At 48.5% G+C, this 18,913-nt stretch overlaps 1 protein-coding gene across 2 annotated transcripts in view; it reads left to right on the top strand.

Annotated features, from left to right (window-relative positions):
- The first annotated feature begins 12,658 nt into the window (after positions 1-12,658).
- LOC144734850 (nuclear receptor subfamily 2 group F member 1-B-like) overlaps positions 12,659-18,913 on the top strand; it is a 33,492-nt gene continuing 27,237 nt past the window's right edge. The window contains exon 1 of one of the 2 annotated variants that reach the window (XM_078617265.1): positions 12,659-14,188. In XM_078617265.1, coding sequence (XP_078473391.1) covers positions 13,555-14,188 — 634 coding nt within the window. In that variant the 5' untranslated portion in view covers positions 12,659-13,554. The remainder of the gene's footprint in view (positions 14,189-18,913) is intronic. The other variant, XM_078617266.1, reaches the window with a different exon arrangement.

Genomic DNA, 18,913 nt, shown 5'->3' with positions numbered 1-18,913 from the left:
TCACGATATTGGTAGAGAGTTCACATTCCTACCCAAACACAAACACAAAGTCTACAGTATCGGCCTTGGTAGGCTGATGGGGCAAGTGCTGTTAGCGAGCGCATGTCAATTCTGGGTACGTGCGCATATTCGCAGTATATTATACACGTACTTACATGAAAGGTTTTACATCGTAAAGATCTACAAATATAAATTTCGATTTAAAGCTTTCGTGACTGCAGGGATTCATCTTCTTGGTTCTTTCGGTAAAGTCACGTAGAAGGGAAATAATAAAATAATAGGTTCAGACGCTGTCTTTCCGACATACCTGTTCTTCACCCGAGGACGGCTGCTTGCGTTGTGGCCGAATCGTCGTGAGAATTGTATTTTATTATGTTTTATTTAATATTTTATTATTTCCCTTCTACGTGACTTTACCGAACGAACCAAGAAGATCTACAAATATACTTATCCAAGCAATTACCGTATTGTCCGGATAAAAAAAGACGCACCTTTTTACCGCTGTACAGAATTTTACGGCAAAAAGTTGGGTGGAAGGGCTGCGTCTTATAATCCGGTAGTTGCGTTCGTGTGAGTGTGAGAGAGGGTGAGAGAGCAAAAGTTCGTCTCTTTGTTGACACTAGGCACACGTACGGGGTGCGTCTTACTTTCCGGAGCGTCTTATAATCCGGACAATACGGTAGTCGCGTTGTAACAATGATGATGACGACGACGATAAAACATAGACTTCTACTACACGTCAGACTAAATTCACAATTTCCACGCAATTTTATCAATCGTTATCGAACAAACACGCGAGGCAAAGTACTGACAAAGTTTCCCAGGCTTCAGTCGTTTAGCAGCACAAGGGGGGCAAGTGCTGTTTGCGAGCACCTATTAAGGGCCCGCGGCATGCCAACGCATGCACCACAATGCTCTTACGTAATGTTCACTTTTTTTTTCTTTCACATAACTGATGTATTACTTACATACGTCGTAAACAGTAGCATATATGAGTGTATATATAGAGAGGGAATTAAACAGCAGTCTTGGCATGCAATCGTCCATGCAAAATAGCTGCTTAGCTCAATTTCACTTATACTAGCAGAAAAAAAATCAGAGTCCCAGATGCGTACTCTCCAAACAAAAATAAATATAGTTTATAATACGAGACAATTAATAGGTAAATAATATATAAGCAAAACTTAATTCTCTATTCACATGCAAATAACATTTATATCTTTCGATTTAAAGCTTTCGTGACTGCAGGGATTCATCTTCTTGGTTCTTTCGGTAAAGTCACGTAGAAGGGAAATAATAAAATAATAAAAATTAAATCTAATAAAATATTTCTCACGACGTTTCGGCCACAACGCAGACAGCCTTACTCAGGTGAAGAACAGGTCTGTCCCTTCTACGTGACTTTACCGAAAAAACCAAGAAAACATTTATATCGTATTAATACATCGGCCTATGTGGCTTTAAAGACGAGTGAATCAGCAGCATTTGGTTAAGCGAGCACACTCTGGACCCGTTTCGACCTTCTGGGTCTCGATCACAAGGATGTCTGTTATTGGTGAGAGCACTCCCATCACAAAACCGTCCGGCTCTTGTCTCAAACTAAAACAAACCAGAGCAAGAAAAACAAACAAATACGGCATCCACGTGGTTTATAGCAGAGGTGTGGACTCGAGTCATGTGACTTGGACTCGAGAGAGACTCGAGTCATGAATTTGATGACTTGCGACTCGACTTGGACTTGCATAACAATGACTTTGTCCCACCTATGAGATGTGGACTCGAGTCATGTGACTTGGACTCGAGTCAGACTCGAGTCATGAATTTGATGACTTGCGACTCGACTTGGACTTGCATAACAATGACTTTGTCCCACCTATGAGATGTGGACTCGAGTCATGTGACTTGGACTCGAGTCAGACTCGAGTCATGAATTTGATGACTTGCGACTCGACTTGGACTTGCATAACAATGACTTTGTCCCACCTATGAGATGTGGACTCGAGTCATGTGACTTGGACTCGAGTCAGACTCGAGTCATGAATTTGATGACTTGCGACTCGACTTGGACTTGCATAACAATGACTTTGTCCCACCTATGAGATGTGGACTCGAGTCATGTGACTTGGACTCGAGTCAGACTCGAGTCATGAATTTGATGACTTGCGACTCGACTTGGACTTGCATAACAATGACTTTGTCCCACCTATGAGATGTGGACTCGAGTCATGTGACTTGGACTCGAGTCAGACTCGAGTCATGAATTTGATGACTTGCGACTCGACTTGGACTTGCATAACAATGACTTTGTCCCACCTATGAGATGTGGACTCGAGTCATGTGACTTGGACTCGAGTCAGACTCGAGTCATGAATTTGATGACTTGCGACTCGACTTGGACTTGCATAACAATGACTTTGTCCCACCTATGAGATGTGGACTCGAGTCATGTGACTTGGACTCGAGTCAGACTCGAGTCATGAATTTGATGACTTGCGACTCGACTTGGACTTGCATAACAATGACTTTGTCCCACCTATGAGATGTGGACTCGAGTCATGTGACTTGGACTCGAGTCAGACTCGAGTCATGAATTTGATGACTTGCGACTCGACTTGGACTTGCATAACAATGACTTTGTCCCACCTATGAGATGTGGACTCGAGTCATGTGACTTGGACTCGAGTCAGACTCGAGTCATGAATTTGATGACTTGCGACTCGACTTGGACTTGCATAACAATGACTTTGTCCCACCTATGAGATGTGGACTCGAGTCATGTGACTTGGACTCGAGTCAGACTCGAGTCATGAATTTGATGACTTGCGACTCGACTTGGACTTGCATAACAATGACTTTGTCCCACCTATGAGATGTGGACTCGAGTCATGTGACTTGGACTCGAGTCAGACTCGAGTCATGAATTTGATGACTTGCGACTCGACTTGGACTTGCATAACAATGACTTTGTCCCACCTATGAGATGTGGACTCGAGTCATGTGACTTGGACTCGAGTCAGACTCGAGTCATGAATTTGATGACTTGCGACTCGACTTGGACTTGCATAACAATGACTTTGTCCCACCTATGAGATGTGGACTCGAGTCATGTGACTTGGACTCGAGTCAGACTCGAGTCATGAATTTGATGACTTGCGACTCGACTTGGACTTGCATAACAATGACTTTGTCCCACCTCTGGTTTATAGTCTCCTATGCGCTGCCATTACGGTGCACGATTGATTCAAGGTTCACAGACGTGCACACACACACACACGCGACGCTTTATATAGAAACAAAAATGTTGGAAGGTAGTAAAAATTGTCCGCTGATTTATTTAGCTATTTATATTTTCCACGGCGAGGCGAATGGTTTAAGTGCGTGGTTGTCGTCTGTACGATATACATTTTCGTACGAAATCCGACCCATATCAAAGAGCGAGAGCGAGAGAGAGAGATGTCCTTGCCTATAATCATCTGGACAGTTCACCAGCATTGCTTCAAGCAAAGCCTGACTCTGCTGCTGTTGCTGCTTGATGAGACACCGATTGTCAAAACGTGTCCCATGATTCTTCATTGCAGTGTTGAACCAACAATGCCGCCGAGATGACGTGCGCTGACGACCACGTGACTGATGTGACGTGTCATGTTTTTTTTTGCAATAGTTATTTCAAGGGGGCAAATTGTCTGCTTATTTATATAATGAGCATTGTTGTTACGAGTAAGACTGGCCCTTTGTTGCTCTGTAACGGAAACTTAGAGACATCTGCCATTTCACGATCCGCCTGTACTTGTATAGCGCTGAAGGTAATCCGCTTTTTAAATGTTATTTTTTTTAATATTCCCAAGGATTTAAATAATATTCTGGCGGAAGAATCGCATTAATAGGAGCACGGATTGAAAAGTTGGAGCGATTTTAAATGAGCCGTGTGGTTTTGTCTTCTGTATTCATTACTCCCACCTCTTCAGTGTAGCCATCTATTAAATGTATATCTATGACTTATATCTATCATAATAATCTATATTATACGTCTACCGAACTCATTCTGCCCTTTCACTTCATCCCAATGTGTATTTGTTACGCGGAAAAATCCCGTGTAGCCAGTTACCCAGCTAGCTTCGGTGGCAACCGCCCGCCCAGCCACGAACAAAAGAGTTCTCGTGCGGGTGGAGAGTAGCCCAGCCAGCAGCCAGCCAGGAGACTCGAGGCGTGGATTACGTTTAATAGTCGCACTGCACTGCACAAAGCGGGTCAATCCTGTGCTGTGTAAACATTCATACACGCGTACACATGACGTTCTGTTGACGGTGATGCTGCTGCTACGTCGGCAGTGGTGTAGAATGAACAAATAACTCAAAACTCATCAATAGCACGAGTGAGTTGGCCTTAAAATAAACAAAAAACACAACAATCGACGGTTCGGGCAATGACCCGTCTTGGTTTACGTGCTATGAAGAAGGCCCCATTACACACGCGAAATCCATATACCGTCGTACTCGCCGTATAGTACATGCTATACCTGGGAGCGGTGGCACGGTGGTTAGCACACAGCGTGATGAACGCAGGCAACCTGAGTTCGATTATCGGTCACGGTTAACATCAGTGGCGAGTGATGTCTGCACCGATCTCTGGCGTCTCAACTCTTTTGATCGACCCGCACTGTGACCAGCGCGGTGAAGTATGGTCAAACATCACCCATGACCGACAGACACAGCGTTTGGGATGCCTTCATCCAGCAGTGGATTAACGATATCATTTTCTTGGTTCTTTCGGTAAAGTCACTAAAAAAATAAAACATAATAAAATAATTCTCACGACGTTTCGGTCACAACGCAAGCAGCCGTCCTGAATGACTCTGTCTCCTCGACAGACCTTGTTCTCCACCTGAGGACGGCCGAAACGTCGTGAGAATTATTTTATTATGTTTTATTTTTATTATTTTATTATTTCCTTTCTACGCGACTTTACCGAAAGAACCAAGAAGATGAATCCCTGCAGTCACGAAAGCTTTAAATCGAAATTTAACGATATCATTATTTGTAATTATATATTCGAGTAATTATAGCCATACTTGCAAAAATAAGTGTACATTTCCATAGGCCATATATCATACACGCACACAAACAAGGCATGATACATATACAGAAACATAAACAAAGATACCCAGTCAAACAACGTGTCTCTAATGTGCTCGTTGCAATTCAGATGCAATGAAACGCCCCCTTCGTTGAATGTTGGCTTCGAGAATTGCTCCTCGGTTGTACGCGTGCCATCTCAATTCATTTGCTTGGCCGTCGTCGGGTGGTGGAGGGTAACACGCCAAAAAACAAATTGCACCAGAAAATGTTGTGGCCAAACAAAACGAAAACGTTTCATAATTACGATTAATTCATTAAGTTATAGAAGTTCAAGCCATTCGGCCATCCACCACAGCGTGTTTGTCAAGAGTGGATGGCGGTGGTTTGACCATACTTCACCACGCTGGTCAATGCGGGTTGGTAAAGAGGTGCGGGTGGGGTGGGGGGGTGGGGCAACCAAGACCGGCTCAGATATCACTCGCCACTGATGTTAACCGGGTAGCTGAATGCGCTAACCACTACGCCACCGCTCCCTACCTACTTTCATGCACGTGGCAAGTGCACACAACAAAGATCCCCCGTGTAGCCTTGACAGGCTGTTGGGGCAAGTGCTGTTAGCGAGCACCTATGATGGCCGGCACATTTGAGGCTGAGTCGACCTAGGGGAGGCCCATGACCGGTTCAGATAATCGTCACTGGTGTTGTGCCGTGAGCGAGAATGGAACTTGGGATGCCGGGTTCGTAGCGCAGCGCGCAAACCGCTGCACCACCGCTCCCATTACACACATAAAAACACACCTACACAAACACTGACACACACCTACACACACATGTACACACACGTATACACACGTACATACAGACATATACACACACACGAACACACAGACATACACACACGTACATACAGACATACACACACACGTACACACAGACATACACACACGTACATACATACAGACATACACACACGTACACACAGACATACACACACGTATACACACATGTACGAACACACGCACACACAGACATACAAAGACAAAGATCCCCCGTATAGCCTTAACAGACTGTAGGGGCAAGTGCTGTTATCGAGCACCTATGAACGCCGCCAGACATACACACACGTACACACACACGTACCCACAAACATACACACACGTATACACACGTACACACACGTACATGTAAACACACGTACATACACACATACACACGTACACACAGATACACACATGTACACACACACGTACACACACGTACACACATACACACACACGTGTACACACACACACGTACACACGTACACACGTACACACACACATACACACACACATGTACACACAGACACGTACACACACACATGTACACACAGACACGTACACACAGACACACACATGTACACACGCACGCACGTACGTACACACACACGTACACACACACGTACACACACACACATGTACACACACGTACACACACGTACACACACAGACATACACACACGTACACACACACACACATGCACATACGCACACACACACGTACACACACACGTACACACACACACAGACATACACAGACGTACACACACACGTACACACACAGACATACACACACGTACACACACAGACAGGCACACACGTACACACACACGTACACACTCATACATACACACATGTACACACACACGTACACACACATACATACACACATGTACACACACACACGTACACACAGACATACACACATGTACACACACACATGTACATACACACATGTACACACACACACGTACACACACACGTACACACAGACATACACACATGTACACACACACGTACATACACACATGTACACACACACACGTACACACACGTACATACACACATGTACACACACGTACATACACACATGTACACACACGCGCGCCCATCAGTCCTGGTCGCCGCTTCGCGCACTGATCCCACGCGCGACGGCCCCCGTCTCGCGCGCCGCCGCCGCGGAGTGATATCCATTCAGCCGCTCGGTGATGCGGCTCCCGCACGCGCAGAGCCTCGCCGCGCGGGCCAATGGGACGCGCGGAGGCGTCGAGGGTTAGGGGTGAGAGGGTGCGGTGAGGATTGGAGAGGTGAGCTTTAATTATCGCTCCAATAGCACATTCACATGACGGGGTCATGTAATGTGGCAACAACAAAAAAACACACCCATTGTTGACCTCTCACAATGCGGTACTCGTTTTAGCCGCCCCTGACGGGATGTGAAATGATGATGGGCTGAATCGACAATCAATCAGGGGAGTGGTGGCGCAGCGGTTAGCACACCGCACTGTGAGCACGGCCACTTGAATTCGATTCCCGGCCACGGCTAACATCAGTCGCCAGTGGTGATGTCTGAACGGGCCCCGGTCGATACAATCCGGCATTGACCAGCGTGGTGAAGTATGGTCAAACAACTTGCCGGTCCGATGCGGGCAGGGAGAGCCTTCATCCAGCAGTAGATTGAGGAGTGACTGCATATTGACAACTGCAATATACAAATCAACAACGTGGTAATACTGGGCCCCGTCATGCTAATGTGGAATTCCCACATCTGGCTTAGGAGATGGGCATGGTTTGAACCGTGTGAGTTCGTTAGTAATGGCGACGACAGTTAAAAGTTTCCGGACTTTTACTTTTTTATTTTAAAAAATCGATTGTTTTCCCCCCAAAATGTTCCCTGACTGGGCTACCCGGCGACCCACTTCGTGTGTGGGAACGAGCCCGCGGAAGTGTGCATCACAGAGCTACCGCTGAGATCTCTCCTCCTCCTTATTCAACTGACCTCTGGTTCCACACAGTGACCACTTTCCCACCCGCCTTGCCACTCGACGGCACAACCGATAGAGCTGGAAGTCCAAGTTCAGAAGCGAAATTCTTAGGTTTTTTCGGTAAAGTCACGTAGGTAAAAAAAAATAATAAAAGTAAAATGAAAAATAAAATAAAAATCACGACGTTTCGGAGGCAACACAAGCTTCCGTCTTCAGGTGGAACCGTCACAGCACGATAGCTGTATCTCACTTGAAACATCGTGATTTTTATTTTATTTTTATTTTACTTTCATTAATTAACATTTTTTACCTATACGTGACTTTACCTAAAAAACCTAAGAATATGAATCCTTGCAGTCACGAAAGCTTCAAATCTAGAATTCAGAAGCCAAATTTAATGGAGGGTTTGTTTTATTTTTGTGTTGTTGTTGTTGTGTGCAGTCATTGGCGGATGAGAGGTGGATTCGAACCGAGCTGATCCAGCGTTGTCGGCTCTGCGTTCTGACGCTTGAGCCCCCCCCCCCCCGTTCGACAACAGCTGTGGACACGAAGTGAACGCGTGAACACGTACTGTAAGTACGCGTGTGCATGTTCATTTAGTGGGGAGAGACGGGGGTGGGGGCGGGGGGTAGAGCGATTCACTGATTAATCGATCGGTATCGGTTCTGAAGCGTAACTTACTCGCATTTAATCGCGTGCGTCATAACTATCTCCTGTGGATTTGTCACTGTGTGTGTGCGTGTGTACATCATTTGCTTTGTGTCAAAGTTCGTGTGTGATATCGTGCATCCGTATGTGTGTGTGTGGGGGGAGCGGTGGCGTAGCGACCCTGGGTCACCCCTAGATCGACTCAGCCTCAAATGAGTACCTGGTGCGGTGTGTAAACATCGCCACGAGGGAGACAAAGGCGGCCGGGCGTGGTGTTGGCCACCCACCCCACTCGTGTGCCGTGCCGGCCTTCATAGGTGCTCGCTGACATCAATTACCCCAACATTCTGTTAAGGCTACACGGGGGATCTTTGTTGTTGTTGTTGTTAGTGTGTGCGCGCTTACAAACGTGGCGACCCGAGTTTGATTCCCTCTCACGGCCAGTCAACACCAGTGACGGCTATCTGAACCGTTCCTGTGTCTCGCCTAGGTCGGCTCAGCCTCAAATGAGTACCCGGTGCGGTGTGTAAACATCGCCACGAGGGAGACAAAGGCGGCCGGGCGTGGTGTTGGCCACCCACCCCCAGTGTGCCGTGCCGGCCTTCATAGGTTGCTACTCGCTTTGTCTTTGTTCGGTTTGATCAGTGTGTGCGTGGTGTGCGTGTGTGTCAGTGCCTCTGAGAACCCATAGACTCGTTAAGACGCAGAGACACGGAGGGAGAGAGAGAGAGAGAGGCGTGAATAGAGAATAGAGCAGGGCCTGGGTGGAGGGGTGAACAAAGCGGAGACGGGGAACCCAAAACAGGGGATGAGAGGAGAGACGTGAAAGCGAGATGGAGATTAGAAGACAAATGGGCAGAGAGAGAGAGAGACTACTTTTTGTTGTTGTGTATTATAGAAACTCTTTAAGACCTGAAAAAATAATCCACTGGTCCGCGAAGGCCTTCCCCGTTCCGTGTCGCTCGTGGGGGGGGAGGGCGGTTGTTTGACCATACTTCACCACGCTGGTCGTGCAGGATGAATAGCGTGCTAACCACAGCGCCACCGCTCCACGCGTTGCTACCAACGCCAACCATCAATACTACAACCACCACCAACATCACCATCATCATTACTATCACTGACATTTTTAGCTTCAGCAATTATCGTGACTACGATCACCACCATCATCATCACCACCATCATTACTATCATCATCACCACCACCATCATAATCACCATCATCACCACCATCATCACTATCATCACCACCACCATCATAATCACCATCATCACCACCATCATCATCACCATCATCATTACTATCACTACCATTTTTAGTTTTATTCATTATCGTGACTACGATCGTCATCACCATCGCCACCACCCTCATCATCATCACCATCATCATCCTCTTTTCTCCAGGGTTAACAAAACGAGTCAACGACATTTCAGGAAGCCAGCAATGTAACGCGTTACACAATCTACAAGTCCCCGTTATTAGAATACATCCACAGCCCTTATTCGAGCAAGTGACGCGATTCTACTGGGCCAAGAAAGGCGAGGAGCGGTGGCGCAGCGGTGAGCGCACTGTTCTCAACCCCGGCTGCTTGAGTTCGTTTCCCGGCCACGGCTAGCATCAGTAGCGAGTTCACAAATCTTGACCCTATCGTGGGTTCCTCCAATTGAAGAGTGGTCAAACAGCACGGCACGTGAAGTCATCTATCCAGCGGTGAGGTTGACAATGGCCTGTAACAGTGAAAGCACAATTTAAATGTTCGTATCCACAAAATATCGGCAAAAACCCCGAGGAATATATCCAGAGAGTGTGTGTGTGAGAGAGATACGTTCCAAGTTGATTCTTGTTAACGAGGTAAGAACTCAAGATGCCAGGGTGAGTTTCATCTGAAGACTGACCTGGGATTCTAGATTTGAAGCTTTCGTGACTGCAAGGATTCATATTCTTAGGTTTTTTCGGTAAAGTCACGTAGGTAAAAAATACAAATTAAAATTAATAAAAGTAAAATAAAATAAAAATACAAAATCACGACGTTCCACCTGAAGACGGAAGCTTGTGTTGCCTCCGAAACGTTGTTATTTTTTTACTTTAATTAATTTAAAATTTTTACCTACGTGACTTTACCGAAAAAACCTAAGAATACTGACCTGGGATATTCGTCTGCCGGACGATTATCCCAATTGAGTGACAGCAGATACAGATTTACGTCTCCCCCCCCCCAGCCGTTCACGTCGTTTCGCAAACACGTCGCCACTTAATTAACACGTCGACCTGATTTGCGTCGTCCCAAGCCCCACACTTACGTCACTAACAGCCTCCACCACCAACACAAACCACCTCCTGCTACCCTGTACATCGCTTCGATGTTTTACGTCGCTTCGATATTCGCCGTCGCAACTTCCAGGAACGCATCCTGTACGTAAACCGGGGTATTGGTGGTAACAACGAAGGCGCAGAAAAAGCATCAAAGCGAGAGACGGAAAGACGGCGGAGACACAAGGGCGAGAAAGACGAACAAAACGACCGTATAGCAAGCGGTCAACGTGTAATTTAGACACCATCGAAATACAGAGAGAAAGAGAGACAAAGACGGAGAGAGAGATACACAGAGCCGAGAAACAGGAAGAAACCACAACTTAGAGAAGTGACACACAACAGACAAAGATCCCCAGGATAGCCTTACCAGACTGTTGGGGCAAGTGCTGTTAGCGAGCACCTATGAAGGCCGACACAGCACACGAGGGGGGTGGGTGGCCAACACCACGCCCGGCCGCCTTTGTCTCCCCAATGCGGAATATTTTACACACCGCACCAGGTTCTTATTTGAGGCTGAGCCGACCTAGGGGAGGCCCGGGACCAGTTCAGATAATCGTCACTGGTGTTGGCCGTGAGTGGGAATCGAAACCGTGTCGCCGCGTTCATAGCGCAGCGCGCTAACTGCTGCACTATCGCTCCCCACAACCGCTCCCCACACACACAGAAAGACACACACACATAGACATCCGAGCAAGAGAGAGAGAGACACACGGACACACGTGAAGACAACGCTGTTATAGTATGGGCTCAGTAGACACAGAGAGACGCGTCAACACACTTGCCCCGTGCCCTTTAAGAAGAAAATAGTCCCCAGACCACGCAAACCTCCTCCGCACAACCTATACCTCTCGGTTGTCAAAACCCGCGCGCGCGCGTGTGTGTGTACATGTATGTGCGCGTGTATGTATATGTGTGTGTAAACATGACCACTGGGGAGACAAAGGCGGCTGGGCGAAATCCTAGCAACGCCACCTCCTCGTGCGCTGTTGTGGCCTTAATAAGTGCTCGCTAACATCACTTGCTCCAGCAGTATAGATAGGCTACACGGTAGGTCTTTACATTTATATATGTGCGTGTTAGTCTACGTGTGTGTGTGTGCGCTAGCCATCGATGTGTGTGTGAGAGAGGGGGGAGGAGGGATGGTGGTGATGGTGGTGGCGAGATAGAAGGAGCGATGGTGGATGAGAGGTGATGGTGGTGGTGGTGGAGGAGAGGTGATGATGGTGGTGTAGGATGAGAGGTGGTGGTGATGGTGGTGGAGAGGTGATGGTGGTGGTGGATGAGAGGTGATGGTGGTGGATGAGAGGTGACGGTGGTGGTGGATGAGAGGTGGTGGTGATGGTGGTGGAGAGGTGATGGTGGTGGTGGATGAGAAGTGATGGTGGTGGTGGATGAGAGGTGGTGGTGATGGTGGTGGAGAGGTGATGGTGATGGATGAGAGGTGATGGTGGTGGTGGATGAGAAGTGATGGTGGTGGTGGATGAGAGGTGATGGTGGTGGAGGATGAGAGGCGATGGTGGTGGTGGATGAGAGGCGATGGTGGTGGTGGATGAGAGGTGGTGGTGGTGGAGGATGAGAGGCGATGGTGGTGGTGGATGAGAGGTGGTGGTGGAGGATGAGAGGTGATGGTGGTGATGTGTGCAAGACAGAAGTGGGAGGCATAGCTGGTGATGATGATGGAGAGAGAGAGAGAGAACAGGCGATGATGGTGGTGGAGGAGAGAGGCGATGGTGGTGGTGTGTGCATGAGAGAGAGAGGCGGGAGGTATGGGTGATGATGATGGTGGTGGTGGTAGTGGAGGAGGAGTGAGCAGAGTGGTGGGGGTGGTTGGCGCGTGATGCGTCCGTGCGTGTGTGCGGTGGGGGGTCGTTTTTGTTGTAAATCCCACCCACCGCATCCCACCACCCTTCCCGCACCCCTAACCCCAACCCTAACCCCGACCCTAACCCCCAACCCCCCTCACTGTTCGGTGATCGGACAACCACCGCGAAAGCTGCGCGTTGGGGCATCTCGTCCTGGATGCGATCCGTGATCAAACACGCGCCGTCACACACACACACACGGCATCCCAACAGTACACACACGTGCGCACCATGGCAGTATACAACAGTACTTATTTATGTCCTTCGTAAATGGCGTTCACGCACCCGGCTCCGTCTCCGATTGACGTTCTTCATCTGTTCCTGCTGCAGCCGCGAGCGAGTTTCGCCACGTAGTTCGCTCGCTCGCTTGCTTGGCGGCGGTGATGGTGGCGGTGTTATTAAGCGGTGGTCGTTGTGTCCGGAGCCGAGCAAATATGTCAGCTTGCGTAAAAAAGTCCTCCTCCAACTTGAAGGCCATCCCTGTTCGTGAAGAATCCATCTCATCCCGGTCTCTCGCTTCTGGAAGTGCGGCGAGGGGGGTGGGTGGGTGTGTGGATTTCTTCGTTTTCGCGTGAAATATATTTAATTAATTCCGGTAAAGGTCATCTTTTGTGTCCGCTCCACCTCCATATCTTCTTTTGACTCTTTTCTCATTTTTAAAGTCTCTCTTCCAAAAACACCGCCAACCGGCCCACCCGCTCACCCCACTCACCCACCGCTCACCCACCCACTCACCCACCCACAGACCTACACACACACACACGTACACACAAACACACACACACGCACAGAGGGGGGCCGATCTCGAGCAAGCAGAAGAATAAGGAGAAGTTTTGCGTTCCCGCACTCGCTATGGCAATGGTGGTCGGAAATCCATGGCGAGAACCTCCGAACGGAACTCCTATCGCGAGCGGTAACGGCACGCAGACCTCATCCTCGTCATCATCATCTTCATCAGCAGCATCAGCATCCGTGTCTGGAAGTGCCTCGCTATTACTGGGGCAGCAGCAGCAGCAATCCTCAAGTCTGCAGGCAGCTATCACGGTTGCCGGAAACGTGAGCAGCGTCGATTCGTTATCCTCCTCCTCATTATCATCCTCATCATCATCATCCTCCTCCTCCTCGTCGTCCTCGTCGTCAAAGTCCACGTCCGCCTCTCATCATCAACAACAACAACATCAGCAGCAGCAGCAGCAACAACAGCAACAACATCAACAACAACAACAACACCAGCAACAACAGCAGCAGCAACAGAACGCGGAGTGCGTGGTTTGCGGCGACAAGTCGAGCGGCAAGCACTACGGGCAGCTGACTTGCGAGGGCTGCAAGAGCTTCTTCAAGCGCAGCGTTCGTCGTAACCTCAACTACGCGTGTCGTGCGGCGCGCACCTGCCCCATCGACCAGCACCATCGCAACCAGTGCCAGTACTGCCGCCTCAAGAAGTGCCTCAAAGTGGGCATGCGGCGAGAAGGTGGGCCCGCGAGAGGTGTGTGGCCACGGCGTGAGTGGTGGTGATGATGGTGATGATGCGTGTGGTGTTATTGTGTGGTGGTGTTATTGTGTGGGGTGTGGGGTGATTGTGTGGGGAGTGGGGGTTGGAGTTAATGTGTGGGGTGTGATGTGTGGTGTTATTGTGTGGTGTTGTTATTGTGTGGGATGTGGTGTGTGGTGTTATTGTGTGGTGGTGTTATTGTGTGGGATGTGGTGTGTGGTGTTATTGTGTGGTGGTGTTATTGTGTGGGATGTGGTGTGTGGTGTTATTGTGTGGTGGTGTTATTGTGTGGGATGTGGTGTGTGGTGTTATTGTGTGTGGTGTTATTGTGTGGGATGTGGTGTGTGGTGTTATTGTGTGGTGGTGTTATTGTGTGGGATGTGGTGTGTGGTGTTATTGTGTGGTGGTGTTATTGTGTGGGATGTGGTGTGTGGTGTTATTGTTTGGTGGTGTTATTGTGTGGGATGTGATGTGTGGTGTTATTGTGTGTGGAGTTATTGTGTGGGATGTGATGTGTGGAGTTATTGTGTGGGATGTGGAGTTATTGTGTAGGGAGTGGAGTTATTGTGTGGGGTGTGTTGTGTGGTGTTATTGTGTGTGGAGTGATTGTGTGTGGTGTTATTGTGAGCGTGATGTGTGGGATGTGGTGTGTGTGGTGCTATTGTGTGTTGTGCCTTTATCTTTGGTGTGCGTATGTGGTGTTATTGTGCGTGGTATTATTGTGTGGAGGTATTGTGTGGTGTTATTTTGTGTGGGGTGTGTGTTGTGTGTGTTGTGTGGGGTGCGTGGTTCTGGGAACCCATCTCCTCGTGTGCCGTGCCAACCTTCATAGGTGTACACCAACAGGACTTGCCCCAAAACTGTGTTGCGTCAATACGGGGGATCTTTGTCTTTGTTGTGTGTGTGTGTGTGTGTATGTGGGGTGTGTGGTGCTATTGTGAGTGGTCCTGTCGTGATCGGTGTTTGGTGACGTTAAGGCTATGGGGAGGGGGGTCTTTGTCTTATTGTGTGTTGTGTTGTTATTGTGCGGCCTCCATAAGTGCTACTCGCTCACAGCACTTCCCCCAACACTCTGTTAAAGGCTACACGAGGGATCTTTGTGTGTGTGTGTGTGATGTGGAGGGATGTGCGTCTCAAGGTCGACTCAGCCTCAAATGAGTACCTCGCGCGGTCGTGTGTAAACATCGCCACGAGGGAGACAAAGGCGGTCCGGCGTGGTTGCGGCCACACCACCCACCTCGTTTACCGTGCCGGCCTTCATAGCGGGTGCTAAACGCGAACAGCACTTGCCCCAACAGTCTGTTGAGGCTATACGGGGGGTCTTTGTCCTTCATAGGTGTCAATCGCTATCAGCACTTGCCCCAAAACGTCTGTTGAAGCTATACTGGAAGGGGGGGGATCTTTGTCTTTGTACTCCAGGTGTGCCCGTGAGAGGTGCGGTGTTTTTGGTGTGTGCGATAGGTGTGCGTGTGTGTGTGGTGTCTGCGTGATGTCTGTGTGTGTGTATATATTTACACACACACACAGACACGGTGTGTGTCTGGGTCAAGGTTGAGCATGCGGCGAAAATGTTGGAGCCCAGGAAGGTTGTGTTGGATGGTGTGTGGGTGATGTGTGTGTGTGTAGTTTGGTGTGTGTGTGATGTGTGTGTGCAGTTTGGTGTGTGTGATGTGTGATGTGTGTAGTTTGCTGTGTGTGATGTGTGTAGTTTGGTGTGTGTGTGTGATGTGTGTAGTTTGGTGTGTGTGTGTGATGTGTGTAGTTTGGTGTGTGTGTGTGATGTGTGTTGTTTGGTGTGTGTGTGTGTGATGTGTGTAGTTTGGTGTGTGTGTGTGATGTGTGTAGTTTGGTGTGTGATGTGTGTGTGTGTAGTTTGGTGTGTGTGATGTGTGTGTAGTTTGGTGTGTGTGATGTGTGTGTGTAATTTGGTGTGTGTGATGTGTGTGTGTAGTTTGGTGTGTGTGATGTGTGTGTGTAGTTTGGTGTGCGTGGTGTGTGTGTGTATAGTTTGGTGTGTGTGATGTGTGTGTGTAGTTTGGTGTGTGATGTGTGTGTGTAGTTTGGTGTGTGATGTGTGTGTGTGTAGTTTGGTGTGTGTGGTGTGTGTGTGTGTGTGTAGGTTGGTGTGTGTGTGTAGTTTGGTGTGTGTCATGTGTGTAGTTGTGTGTGTGTCGGGCGTGGTGCTGGCCACCCACCCCCTCGTGTACGTTCCGGCCTTCATAGGTGCTCGCTAACAGCACTTGCCCCAACAGTCTGTTACAGGCTACACGGGGGAGCTTTGTCTTTGTGTGTGTGTAAAGGTGTGTGTGTGTGTCAAGGTGTGTGTGTCAGGGTGTGTGTGTGTATCAGGGTGTGTGTGTGTCGAGGTGTGTGTGTGTGGCAGGGTGTGTGTGTGTCAGGGTGTGTGTGTGTCGAGGTGTGTGTGTGTCAAGGTGTGTGTGTGTGTGGGTCAGGGTGTGTGTGTGTTAAGGTGTGTGTGTCAGGGTGTGTGTGTGTCAAGGTGTGTGTGTGTTAAGGTGTGTGTGTGTTTCAGGGTGTGTGTGTGTGTGTCAAGGTGTCTGTGTGTGTATCGGTGTGTGTGTCGAGGTGTGTTTGTGTCAGGGTGTGTGTATGTCAAGGTGTGTGTGTCAAGGTGTGTGTGTGTCAGGGTGTGTGTGTGTGTGTCAAGGTAGAGGGATACGGCTCGACTGCGGCAAGCGGATAAGGGTGTGTGTGTCCTACTGATTGTCACGTCTAGTGGAGGGTGATGTGTGTGTGTAATGTGGTGATTGTGTGGTGCCGTGTGGGTAGCGTGTAGGGGGTGTATATTGTGGCGTAGGAAGTGAATATTGTTGTGTAATATGGCGTATTAGTTTAGTGGGAGATTGTGTGGGGTGTGTGTGTGTGGTGTGTGTGTGGGGTGTGTGTATGTGGTGATTGTGGAGTCATTGTGTACGCAGTAGTTGACTACGTTATGTGTGCTGTGCATGTATCGTGTTGTGTGTAGTGTATTATAGCGCTTGGTATAGAGTACAGTGTGTTTATTGCGGTGTGTGTGTGTAGTTTGGGGTGTATAATGTGTGTAGTGTGCGTAGTGTGTTGTGTGTAGTCTAGTGTGTATAGTGTAGTGTGGTGTGTGTAGTGCAGTGTGTGTGTATTACGGTGTGGTAAATATGTATAAAGTATTCATTAATCATTAAGATTCGCTGATGACATAATCATCATAGCAGCACATGGTAATGAGCTTCAGGGAATTATTGAAGAACTTAACGAAGTGGGGATAAACATAATGAGTGTGTGTTTATCCATTGTGTGTGTGTGTTGAGTGTTGTGTATAGTGCTGTGTGTATCGTGTAACTGTGGAGACAAAGGCGGTCGGGCGTGGTGCTGGCCACCCACCCCCTCGTGTGCCGTGCCGGCCTTCATAGGTGCTACTCGCTAACAGCACTTGCCCCAGCAGTCTGTTACAGGCTATACGGGGGACCTTTGTCTTTGTGTCTACACGTATCTCTACATGTATATGTATCTGCGTGTGTATTTATGTACAGCGGAAGATGGATGGAGGTCTGTCGATTATTCTTATGATGTGTTCATCGGTGTCTTTATGTGTATGCCCATTTGCATGCACCCTTGTGTTTGTATGTGTGTACGAATGGAAGTGATGTTTTATGTGTTGTCTCTGTTATGTGTATCTATGTGTGTGTGTCCCTATGCATTGTATAGAGCGGTGGCGCAGTGGTTAGCACACTGCGCTACGAACCCAGCGACCCGAGTTCGATTCCCTTCCCGTCCAAGGCTAGCATCAGTGCCGAGTGCTATCTGAATGGGCACTGGGCCTCCCCTAAGTCGACACAGCCTTAAATGAGTACCTGCTGCGGTATGCAAATATCAGCACCGGGGAGACAAAGGCGGCCGGGCGTGGTGGTGGAGCTGGCCGGCCCCCCCCCCCCCTCGTGTGCCGTTCTGGCCTTCAAAGCACTTGACCCAACAGTCTCTGGAGGCTATACGGCGGATTTAGCTTCGCTTATGTATCTATATAATTGTGTACCTGTGTGTGTGTATACGTGTAATATGCAAATCGGTTCACCTATAACACCTGTGTATGTCCCGTGCACCTAGCCTGGCACGAGGTTGCGGCTATTGTTTCACGTCTATTGTGTGTGTATATGTGTGTATGCATTTGTTTATGTGTGCATTTAAGTGGGTTTTTGTGTATTTTGTGTCTGTGTGTGTGGCCATTACTACATTGCATTGTGTGTGTCATGTATTATGAATTGTGCTGTGTATGATGCGTGTTATTTTGGTGTTTGTGTGTTAGTAATTGTGTATCCCGCTGCGCGCGGCACGTGTACTATACAGTATTGTGTTGTGCATTCATTTAGTACCTGGTGTGATGTGTAAACATCATCACTGGGGAGACAAAGGCGGACAGGCATGGTGCTGGCCACCCACCCACCCCTGTGTGTGCCGTGCCGGCCTTCATAGGTCCTGGCTAACAGCACTTGCCCCAAAAGCGTCTTTAAAGGCAACGTGGGAGATCTTTATCTTATTCTATTGTGCATGGGATGCTCGCGTGTAGCATGTTGATGTGTATTGTGCATGAGTGATGTTGTGCATGGGATGCTAGCGTGTAGCATGTTGATGTGTATTGTGCATGTGTTATGTTGCGCATGGGATGCTTGCGTGTAGCATGTTGATGTGTATTGTGCATGTGTTATGTTGCGCATGGGATGCTTGCGT

This window comes from Lampetra planeri, chromosome 53 (assembly GCF_965212315.1).
Source record: "Lampetra planeri chromosome 53, kcLamPlan1.2.h2, whole genome shotgun sequence".
Lineage (NCBI taxonomy): Eukaryota > Metazoa > Chordata > Hyperoartia > Petromyzontiformes > Petromyzontidae > Lampetra > Lampetra planeri.
The sequence above is the reverse complement of the archived record's forward strand: the minus strand, read 5'-3'. Positions and strand labels throughout refer to the sequence as shown.